Source organism: Calidris pugnax, unplaced genomic scaffold (assembly GCF_001431845.1).
Source record: "Calidris pugnax isolate Ruff unplaced genomic scaffold, ASM143184v1 scaffold107, whole genome shotgun sequence".
In the NCBI taxonomy this organism is placed as follows: Eukaryota; Metazoa; Chordata; class Aves; order Charadriiformes; family Scolopacidae; genus Calidris; species Calidris pugnax.
The window spans coordinates 3,152,880-3,163,543 of record NW_015090901.1 but is presented as its reverse complement, the minus strand read 5'-3'; the positions used below and the strand labels follow the sequence as shown (position 1 = coordinate 3,163,543).

Sequence of the window (10,664 nt, the reverse complement as noted above, 5' to 3'; positions counted from 1 at the left end):
ATGACAGAGGGAGGAAACCTCACTGCTTTGTCCGGCTTCATCCTCTTGGGCTTCTCTGATGCCCCAGAGCTACAAACCACCATCTTCACAGTTTTCTTCTCCCTCTATGTGCTAACGGTGCTGGGGAACCTGACGATGATCCTGCTCATCAACGCCGACCCCCAGCTCCACACCCCCATGTATTTCTTCCTGACGCATTTATCTTTCGTAGATTTCTGCCTTTCTTCCACCATCATCCCAAAAGCCCTGGAGATCTTCCTGCTGGGGAGGAGCCACATCTCGTTTTTGGGTTGCTTTGCCCAGATGTACTTTTTCCTTGCTCTGATCATCTGTGAGTGCTTCCTCCTGGGGGTGATGGCTTACGACCGGTACACGGCTGTGTGCCAACCCCTGCTTTACCCCACCACCATGTCCAGGGCGCGTTGCTACGGCATGGTGGTGCTGGTGTACACCATGGGCTTCCTCACCTCCTTGGTGCACACTATCCTGGCAGGGAGGTTGTCCTTCTGCCGGGCCAGGAGCATCCACCACTTCTTCTGTGATCTACCCACCATTCTACAGCTCTCCTGCTCGGACACCCACACCAACGAGGTCCTGCAGGTCTCCAGTGCCGGGTTTAACATCTTGGGCTCTGTCGTGATGATCCTGCTTTCCTACACCTACATTCTCCATGCTATCCTGCAGATCCCTTTGGCCAGGAGAAGGCTCAAAGCTTTCTCTACCTGCGCCTCCCACCTGGTTGCCATCACCATCTTCTATGGGCCAGGGATGGTGGCCTACATCCAACCTCACAAGGCCCACACAGGGGATGGAGCCAAGGTGGTTTCTGTGTGTTACACCCTCCTCACCCCCACCCTCAACCCCCTCATCTACAGCCTGAGGAACAAAGAGGTGAAGGGGGCCCTGAGGAGGCTGCGGGTGAGGAAGCTGGTGCTGCATCTAACCAGGCTTTGAGACAGCTCTTCAGTGGTAACGAAGAAATAAGCATTATTGGTCATTATGTCTGAGATCACACAGCAAGTACAGGGTACAGAGAACGAGCATAATGAACCGTTCTCTGCAAACAACTTCAATTTATTTTAATTGTGGCATGAGCCTTCTTTAATTAATCAGGGTAATTGTTGGCCCTTTCCTTGCAAAACCAAAATGGTACCGTGATGTTTTGTGTCCAAATTGTGTTAAATGAAAACATTGCCAACAAAAAGGATGCGCAAATTAGAGGTAAATAATCACTAATATTTTCATTGCCTGCTTGATAATAATATTTTTTCCCAAATGAACTTGGAGATCTGAGGATCTGGTAAAGCCAGTGATATATGGAGAGCTCCAACATGGCCAGAGGCCATGCTGAGAAGAGGGGTATGTTTATCCACCATAAGTGACCTGGTGAGGGCAGGGTGGAATGTGACCATCCCGGGCAAGGTCCGGGGGTGACCTCAGACTTGATTCCTGACCAACCTATGGAAGAACCATAAAAGGCTCCAAGCCACAGTGTTGGCTCTGGGGACCTGGTCCTTGACTTGTTGTGGGCACACACAGGTCGGCATGTTGCCAGAAGTGTGTCCCAATTAAAAATCTTCTTGGAAAGAATCTTGGTTTTCTTTTGATCTATGACTTTGCTGGCTGATCTACAAGAGGTCCATGCTTTGTGTGGCAACCACTGAGCCTCATTTGACTGAGTTATGACCCTCCCGTACGTCATCGCACGGCTGAGGTAGAAGATGCTCAAAAGAAAGCAGTAGACAAAGGGTTTTTTTTAACATTTAATTGAGACAGACCTTTCATGTTTAATGAACTATACAACTTCTGTAAGAAGGTGTAGCTTGTTTAAGGACGAAGTGAATACATTTTATGTTTTAAAATAAACACCTTTGTGGTCTTCCTAAAAGAACTGTGGTGAAAAATGAATGAATGCGATGGCAACCAGTTAAAACCAGCTTTAAGGTGGTGTGAAGAGAAATGCTATAAAGCTTTTAACCAAAGTTTCTGATGGAGTTTTCATGGAAAGTGGAGGTATTTCCCTGAGAAACAGAGAAGGGACATCTGAGCCATCTTTTTCTGGGTAACTCAGGAGGAGGGATGAGAATCGTTAACACACAGCAAAGGAGCTCATGGCTCCATTCTGCTCTGTCCTTCTGTCCTCTGCACCCAGGGATACACCAGAGAAGGCTGGACATGGTGCAGTAACTGAGTTTAGGGCACTTAGTGGGGAAAAAAACCTAGTTCCCCTCTCCCTGAGACAACAGGGAGTGGAATGATGGTAATTGCCACGGCCAATCTCACCTGGGGTCTCCACCCACACCCTCTGCCCAGGGCTCGGGCACTATTTAAGCTCAGCCCTGGGTCATTAGCTACTTTTAGAGCTGGTCCCAGCCCTGGTTTTGGTTTTCCCCTGGGCTATGGATGGGAGCTGCTGCTCTGCTCAGGAGCTGTAGGACCATCACCTGTGGGTGAATCTATTGCTCACCCTGTTTTGTGGCCACCATCGGCTCCCAGTTTGCCTTTCCTAAGAGAGTAACTGGTCCTCGATACTCCCTGAGCCAGGCTGGATCATGCAAGTAGCGTGAACAAGTCTTAATGTCAGACAAGACCCTCTAGTGTCCAAGCTGAGGATAAAACAAGCTGTTACAAAAGGTAAGTGTTATAAAAATCTCTTTTCTCCTCCTTCCTGTTGCTGACTCTTAAGAAGAAACATCCCCTGCTCAGCTGCATGCTCTGCATAGATTTTATTTAATTCTATATTAGGTATCTACAATGTAGATTTTTACATCTGAGCAAAAAAAAAATATCTTGAATTATTGGTATAACCCCACAGAGTGTGTGCCCACATCATTATCTCTGTGGCCATCTAAAATAAATCATGATAGGAGTATTTATCTTGTATTTTAGCAATGAAAAAAACCCAGTCTCCAGGCTAACTGGGACACAGCCATGTGCAAATGAACATTAAGTGGCAGATGACAACAGGGAGAGTTCTGCAGTCCTCAGGACAGGAAGGACATGGAGCTGCTGGATCTACATTTTTTTGAAATTATTACATTTTTTTGAAAAAAAAAACAAACAAAAAACCCCAACAAAACCCACCCCAAGAGATGAGAAGAAATTATTTGTCAGAGCCCTGTAATGACCAGGTGTTTGTTAATGTGGAGTCTCTGCAGATTTTAGAGCATGGTTAAAATTGGCTGCACCAGCTTCTGTAAATCCATGTGGTTCCTTCCTCCCCCGGACACTGGACCAGAAACAATTGAAAAAGGGAAGAAGTCGGAGTTTTATCAACTAATTGGGGTCGGTTTGGCCAACAGGCACCTCACAAAAACTTTATTTGCCGTGGCCTTCCTAAGTGCCTCCTTGACATCCTTGTTCCTCAGGCTGTAGATGAGAGGGTTGAGCATGGGGACGAGGAGGGTGTAGAAGATGGCGGTGACCTTCTCCATCTCCAGGGAGTACTTGGAGGCCGGTTGCATGTGGCTGAGCCCTGCGGGCACGTAGAACAAGGTGACGGTCAGGAGATGGGAGGCACAGGTGGAGAAGGCTTTGTGCCTCCCTTCGGCTGACCTGATCCTCAGGATGGAGAAAAGGATGTAGAGGTAGGAGATGATGATGATGAAGAGGGCGGACATGGAGATGGTCCCATTGAAGGTGACGAGCAGAAGCTCATTGAGGCGGTCACTGATCCTCAGGATCGAGAAGAGGATGTAGAGGTAGGAGATGATGATGATGAAGAGGGCGGACATGGAGATGGTCCCGTTGAATGTGACGAGCAGAAGCTCGTTGAGGCGGTCGTCGGAGCAGGTGAGTTTCAGCAGGGGGTTGGTGTCGCAGAAGAAATGGTTGATGACGTTGGGGCCACAAAAGGGCAAGGGCAACAAGCAGCACGTTTGGACGAGTGAGTTCAAGACCCCCCCGACATAAGAGCCAGCCACCAGCCGAACGCAGACCTTCTGGGACATGGAGACAGCGTAGACAAGGGGGTTGCAGATGGCGGTGTAGCGGTCGTAGGCCATGACGGCCAGCAAGAACACCTCTGTGGTCACGAAGAGGAGGAAGAAGAAATGCTGGGCGAAGCAGGCGGAGTAAGAAATGGTTTTCTTCTCCAGCCAGAAGCCCACGAGCAGCTTCGGGGAGAAGACGGAGGAGTAGCACAGGTCAACGAGGGACAGATTGCAGAGGAAGAAGTACATGGGGGTGTGGAGCCGGGGGTTTGTCCTGATGAGTGTCATCAGCCCAAGGTTGCCCATCAGGGTGAGGAGATAAATCAGTAAGAAGATGAGGAAGAGAGGAGCCTGCAGCTTTGGCTCCCTGGTCAGGCCCAGGAGGACGAACTGGGTCACCGGGGTGTGGTTGCCTCCAGCCATATCACCCTTCCTCAAACCTGCGGGAAGGAGGAGGAACGGAGTGGAATAGGAAAGAGAAACAAGTGGAATAGGAAAGAGAAACAGCAATTAGTCATTAAAAGCACAAAGCTTTGACTCTTGAGATAACACCTCAGGTTCTCGACAAATCCTCCCAGGCAGAGCAACTCATCCAAAACCTTTCAAAAAAGGTGTGTTTTGTCCTTATTCTCTTTAATCAGGAGGCTGAATTTTTTTTTAAAGGGTTTTTTTCCTTTAAAAAGGTAGGGTTTTTTTCTTCAAAAGAATGGGCCTTTTTCCTTTATTTTTTGTAAAAATGGGCTTTGTCCTTTTTACTTTTAAAATAATGGGCTTTTTTCCTTTTAAAAAACTTAACCCCAGTATTTAATGATTTGAAAACTGGAGAAGGGGGTGAAAGGATTTGCAACCTTCCTCTCTTTCATGAGAAGGGAGAAAAAGGGAAAGGTATTTAATTTCCCCCCCTGAGGGCTTTGTCCTTTTTACTTTTAAAATAATGGACTTTTTTCCTTTTAAAAAACTTAAAACAACCCCAGTATTTAATGATTTGAAAACCGGAGAAGGGGATGAAAGGATTTGCAACCTTCCTCTCATTTCATGAGAAGGGAGAAAAAGGGGAAGGTGTTTAATTTTCCCCCCTGAAAAGACTGAATCCACACAACTCCTGATGACCCTGGGAGCCCCAAATCCATCGTGTCCTCTCGGATGGGCTCTGCCAGAGCCCTGGCTGCCCCCCACCAGCCCCCCAGTGAGCTGGGGGGACAGAAAATCCCATGCTAGAGAGCAAAAATGGGCTGAGCTGCCACATTTCTGCTGATACTCTGTCAGGTCCCAGCACAGAGGGAAATATTCCCCCTCCCCAGGGTGGCAAATCACAGTGAAACGCTTAATTTTTTTTATCTGCTCCAGCTCATTTGTTATTTACTTGTTTTTCCCCACTCAGGGTAGGGAAGGGAGGGGTTTTTCAGGCTGCTCCTCACAATTGTGAGGCTCAAGTATAAACCGAAGGTGGTTTTACGTGTAATAAAAAGCTGTTGGCCGTATCCATGGGAATCTGGGGTGGGGGGGGAATTAAAAATAATTTTCAGCAGGCTCCACAAAGCAGAAAGCCTTCATTTTCAAACCACACACCACCTTGCCCATAGTATTTTTTCTAATCAAACCCCTTCCACTGGCAGTTACTTACTTTTTCTGGCCGAGAGCAGCAGATGTGAGGAATTCAGTGAGCTTTTTTTTGGTATAAATAGTGGAACCGGTTTTAATTAATAATAAAATCGATGGGATAAAGATCAGGGGGAATATTTGTTTGCAATGGGCGATGCCTGGCAGTTTTTTCTCATGCACCAGGACGTGGGGAAATGTGTTATTTTGGCATCATTTTGGGGTTCTGGGGTTCCATTAGTGGCTCCCTCACGTCTGAGCTCGATCCCTGCACTCGGCTTTTCTGGTACCAACCTGGGTTCTCACTTTTATCCCCATAACAGGGAGATTTTTCACTTTACAAATATCTCTGAGGCTCTGATACACCAGGAATAGCTGGGAGGATGTTTCTAGGTTTTGGCTGCTGCTGCTTTTTCCCTTCCAATAAAGGAATGTAGTTTCCTTTAACAACACTCAAACCTCTTTATATATAAAAAAAAAAATCCATGATAGTCCCAGCAGAAGGGCTGGGTGGATCTGAGCTCTCACCTTCTCCCAATGAGGAATAATATTGCAGCAGCAGGGGGTCACTCCAGGTCCTGTGGGGTGTTTTTAGGAAAATCTAAGAAGAATACAAAAATTTGAGCCCTAACACCCCCCTCCTCCCCAGGCTACGGGCCTCGGTGTAGCTCCGTAGCTGTCTGCCCCCATTGGTTTATACACCTTCGGGGTAGAAGAGCAGCTTTTCAGGTATTTTCTAGGTGGTTCTAGCTCAATAAGGTGGTGGCACACACTTGGAGAGGCTGAAGATGGGTCACTCCAGGTCCTGTGGGGTGTTTTTAGAAAAATCTAAGAAGAATACAAAGATTTGAGCACTAACACCCCCTTCGTCCCCAGGCTACGGGTCTCGGTGTAGCTCTGTAGCTGTCTGCCCCCATCAGTTTATACACCTTTGGGGCAGAAGAGCAGCTTTTCAGGTATTTTCTTATTTTCACAATAAGGTGGTGGCACACACTGGGAAAGGCTGAAGATAGTGCCTAGAAATTCAGATTTATGGAACGTATATAGCTTGGGTATATTCTGCTAATGAGCTTTTGCCTTGAATACTGATTCAGGGCATCCTAACTTGAGTTCTTGGGGTTTAATCTTGATCTTGATTTGAATCCTGAGCCTACGGTCCCGTTTTCCTGCGTAATATCATGTCCTTACCCCTCTGCCAGGTGTGTCTCCCTGCGATTCGAGCCCGTCCTAAGGCAGAAAGAAGAAGCCTGGCCCGTTTTCCTCCATTCCTCAGATGCCTCAGGTGCTACAGGAGGAGGGAAGCAGCTTTTCACAGGTGGGATGCTCAGAAGAGAGACCCAGGAAGGTGGCAGCTCCGTCCATGAGGAGCCACGGTGGTGGCACCAGCCTTTAGACCCGAGCGGGTGACGCCACCATCCCCAAGGGTGAGAGCTTCTGGGTTTATTTATTCCTTTGCTCCTCACAGGGGTAAAAAAATCCCTGGAGTAAACCAGAGCAGAGCAAAGAGCTTCCTGCCATCATGGAGGGATTATCAGAAACTCCCAGGAGATTTGGGAAGACGTTTGGACTCAGGTCCTGTCCCTCTTCACAGTGTGAGGCTCAACCTTTCTTTGCTCAGTGCCGATGTGAAGCAGGGGAGAAGTTTTCACCTGGGAAAGGAACCCTTTGAGGTGCTGAATAATGTTTAATGGGATTCTGGGACTTTGTTCTCCTGTTCCAGAATTTATTACCCCCCTGCAGCAGGACAGGTCGGGGCTGACCTGCTGGAGAGCAGCTCTGAGGAAAAAGACCAAGGGAAAAAGGGTTTCAGTTGGGCTTCACTGAGATTTCTATGTTTAATAAGGGAGGGAGGAGGAAGGAGAGAGGGGGAGGGATGTGGTGGGCACTAAAACCATCCCACAGAGCCAGGAAAACTCCACCTGGGTTCCACTCTTCCATCAGGAAAGACAAACCACTGACAGAATGCTTGGAAGTTGCTTAAATTGTCTGAGCGGGTTCTTCCAGCCAGAGGGAAAAAGCTTGTGGCTCAGAGTGACAAGGGGTGACAAAACATCACCCCACACATTGATTGTAAAATCTGGTTTTCTCTGTAACACTTTCTGGGTGCAGGTTCTGCCAGTGAGGTGACGGGATCAGTGACACTGGTGGAGAGCACAGGTGTCCACCTCAAAGCCCACCAGCTCCAGCCGCCCCCCTTTGAAGCATCCAGGCTCCCCCTTCCCAACATCATCTCCAAGTTTAGGGTTTGGAATTACAGTTAAGGCCAGACCCTGCAAAAAGCACCAGATGGGAGGAGCAGATTTGTTATTTTGGGGTGCTCTGCTCTGGGGTGCCCTTCCCATACGTGGGATGAGCTGCAGCCAGGCAGAGGGTTCCACTCGAGAAGCTCCGTGTCTATAAAGCATCCAAAAACCAGTTAATACCAGGATTATAACTCAATTTTTCTAGATTCAGGCCTAGGCTTGACTTGTCAGCTGTCGTCACCAACAGGTTTCCCTCTAAACCTGTGATTTTTTCCTCCAGCAACGAGGTCTAAGCTGCTTCTCCCAGAGAATGAGAAACGCTGAGTTTGTGGATAAATTTTATTTGGAAAAATCAACCCCGGGACATCGCTTCAACAAGACAAAAAGACTACGCAAAACACAGAATAAAATAAAATAAGGAAAAAAAAAAGAGGCACTATCTTTTTTCCTTCTGAGTCTGGGACCTTTCTGTACGTGTACGAGTGGAAGGACACCTCAGGAAATTGGGGAGTGAAGAGGCTTCCGTGTTAGGTTAATTAAAATTTTTCCTTTTAAAACATAAAGCAGAACCAAACAGCAAAATCTAGGCTGGGAGAGCTGCAGTCGCAGCTCAGCTTGAGCACTAAGAGGGGGCCAGAACTTTGCTGGAATGGGGATATTCCATCATTTAATTTTTTTTTTTTAAATAAAGAAAAGTGATGACAATAAGGGGAGGAAGCACCTACACCCGATCCTCACTAAAGGGAGAAGTTCAGCCCGGTATTTCAGGTCTCCCTCCCAAATCCAGCTCGCCTTCCTGGCACCTACCTCTCTGTGGAGGGATGGTGGAGGCAGAAACCTCTTATTTATACCCAAGTTTACTCTCTAAATTTTCCATTTTATTATTTCTTAAAGCAGGGGGAGTGTTTGTGATCAGCACCTCCCTTTAACTCCGCACTCTGGGTATCGCCTCCGCTCCTCATCACATCTCAAACCGTTAAACGCCGCCGTTTAATGCAATTCCCTGGTTCCCCCCCAATTTAAACCCCCTCAGGCTGTGGCTTTTTCCTCTCTCCCAGCCTCCTACGTTAGCGCCGCTGTGAGGGAAGACACTTCTCCAATTCCCTAAGCTACATCCTTGGGAAGCACTTTAGCAACATCCTTCCTAGCACTAACACGCAGGACAGAAAAGACGAGCCTTTTTTATTAGCCTAAAACTCCTGTTTGAGCAGAAAAAAAAACCAAAATCCCAGGGTTTTGTGGTGGTTTTCTTTTTGTGGTCAGACAGTCTGGTTATTTACCCTTCTTGGTCTTTGCGGCGGCGGCGTTGTTGTTGGTTTTGGCTTTCTTCTTGGCTGAGCCCTTGGTCTCTGGCTCTTTGCGCTTGGCGGAGGTGATGGAGCCCGTCACCTTGAAGAAGTCATCCAGGCGGCCCTGGGTGCTGCCCTGCCTGCTCTTGCTCAACCTCTTCACCCCGTTGCGGATCCGCTCTTCGTTGAACTGCTTCTCCCCACACATGAACTGGACGAGCTGCTCTTCGTTGGGCTCGGTCCACTTCAGCTCAACGGCGTCGGGGTCGACCACGTCGGGCTCCAGAAAGAGCTTCTGGGCCTCTTTGTGCAACCAGTTCTCGGGCAGAGGGTATTTCTTGGTGTCGATCTGCTGGACGATCTTCTCGATGCTTTTGTGCTCCTTGATGAGCTCGATGGCTCGCTTGGGCCCGATGCCACGGATGCTCTCGCAGTAGTCACAGCCCAGGAGGATACACAGATCCACAAACTGTTCCCAAGTCAGGTCTAGATCCTGCAGGATCCGGTTCAGGTGAAACTCCTGGATGGGGAGCTTCTTTGTCTCGCTGGCAGTAAGATGCCTCATCAGCACAGGACTGCCGAAGGTCAGGCAATCCATATCTTCTGTGGCTGCTGCGTAGACCTTCCCAGCCTTCACCAAGGTAGCACAGCTGGCTTCAGCCTCCCCCGGCGCCTCCACGTAGGGGATGCCCATCAGGGTTAGTAACTTCTTGCACTCATCGTTGTGCTGCTGGGTCACCTTGACCAGCCTCTTGCTGTACTTCTCAATGTTCTCCTCCTCTCCGGCTTCCTGAGCCTCCTGCAGGTGTTTCTCAGCCTCAGCCCGGCGCTCGGTTCGTTTCGAGAGCTCTCCCGATTTCAGCTGGGGGGGTTTGCCATCGAAGACGTAAACGGGCTTGATGCCGTTCTCTACCATGCGGATGGTCCGGTAGAACATGCCCATCAGGTGGCTGGTGGTCTCGCCCTCCTCGTTCTGCAGGACCTCAGCTCCCTGCCGCACGGCGATGAGGAACTGGTAGATGCTCATGGAGGCATCTATAGCCACCTTCCGGCCAAAGTAAGACTTGATGTCATTCTCCCGGATGGCGCCAGGAGCCACGTCGGCAATAAGCTTGGCCAGGCCATGGATTCCCATCCTGGGGAACAGAAAAGGGGAGGTTGGGATCAGCCTCTGCACATGCACGGTGCCAGGGGGAGATGGGGGTTAAGAGCTGGGCTGTGGGGGTGGGTGGTGTACCACCTAAGCAGGGAGGACAAAAGGGAGGTGGCTGCTTCTCCTGCAAACCATTATCCCATGGGCTACGGCCTCTGCTGGCTGCCATTGCGTGGCTTCCAGCCTCAGCACATCACTAGCCCCCTACCCACTAATACAGGCCCACCTCAGCCTCCCCAGCACACCGCTACCTCCTCTTCTTCCTGCCTCAGGGTCTCCTGACCCACCATTCCCACCCCTCCTCCTCAGGGCCCGCCGTTATCCTCCTATTCTCCTCCTTCACCACTATCCCCCCCCTCTTCCTTTCTACTGAGCCCTCTCCGGGCCCACAAATCCCCACCTCGGCTGCCCCTATACCCCCCAGGCCCCCCTCAGCCTCTCCAGCTGC

The 10,664-nt window shown here is 49.3% G+C and overlaps 3 protein-coding genes across 4 annotated transcripts in view; 1 reads left to right on the top strand and 2 right to left on the bottom strand.

The window, feature by feature from the left end:
* On the top strand, nucleotides 1-954 carry LOC106891936 (olfactory receptor 8I2-like). The gene has a single exon (XM_014948766.1). The coding sequence runs from the start codon at nucleotides 1-3 to the stop codon at nucleotides 952-954; it is 954 nt and encodes a 317-aa protein (XP_014804252.1).
* Nucleotides 955-3,272: 2,318 nt separating this feature from the next.
* LOC106892006 (olfactory receptor-like protein COR8) lies at nucleotides 3,273-4,355 on the bottom strand. Its single transcript, XM_014948873.1, has 3 exons — nucleotides 4,301-4,355; nucleotides 3,754-4,024; nucleotides 3,273-3,639 (listed from the first exon to the last, which is right to left on the bottom strand). Exons 1-3 carry the CDS (start codon nucleotides 4,353-4,355, stop codon nucleotides 3,273-3,275), a joined length of 693 nt encoding a protein of 230 aa, XP_014804359.1.
* Nucleotides 4,356-8,098: 3,743 nt separating this feature from the next.
* The window catches only part of FEN1 (flap structure-specific endonuclease 1), a 2,862-nt gene continuing 296 nt past the window's right edge, over nucleotides 8,099-10,664 (bottom strand). The window contains exons 1-2 of one of the 2 annotated variants that reach the window (XM_014948860.1): nucleotides 10,304-10,441; nucleotides 8,099-10,199 (exon numbers count right to left, since the gene is read on the bottom strand). In XM_014948860.1, coding sequence (XP_014804346.1) covers nucleotides 9,047-10,198 — 1,152 coding nt within the window. In that variant the 5' untranslated portion in view covers nucleotide 10,199; nucleotides 10,304-10,441 and the 3' untranslated portion in view covers nucleotides 8,099-9,046. Of the gene's footprint in view, nucleotides 10,200-10,303; nucleotides 10,442-10,664 lie in introns of those variants that run through there. The other variant, XM_014948859.1, reaches the window with a different exon arrangement.

Bases quoted from the DNA above. Each gene is read 5' to 3' on its own strand.
- LOC106891936 (XM_014948766.1), top strand. From the start codon at position 1: ATGACAGAGGGAGGAAACCTCACTGCTTTGTCCGGCTTCATCCTCTTG.
- LOC106892006 (XM_014948873.1), bottom strand. From the start codon at position 4,355: ATGGCTGGAGGCAACCACACCCCGGTGACCCAGTTCGTCCTCCTGGGC. The intron at 4,025-4,300 runs GGGAGCCAAAGC...TCGTGACCACAG, and splicing joins CGTCCTCCTGGGCCTGACCA to AGGTGTTCTTGCTGGCCGTC. The intron at 3,640-3,753 runs ATTCAACGGGAC...TCTGCTCGTCAC, and splicing joins AACGAGCTTCTGCTCGTCAC to CTTCAATGGGACCATCTCCA.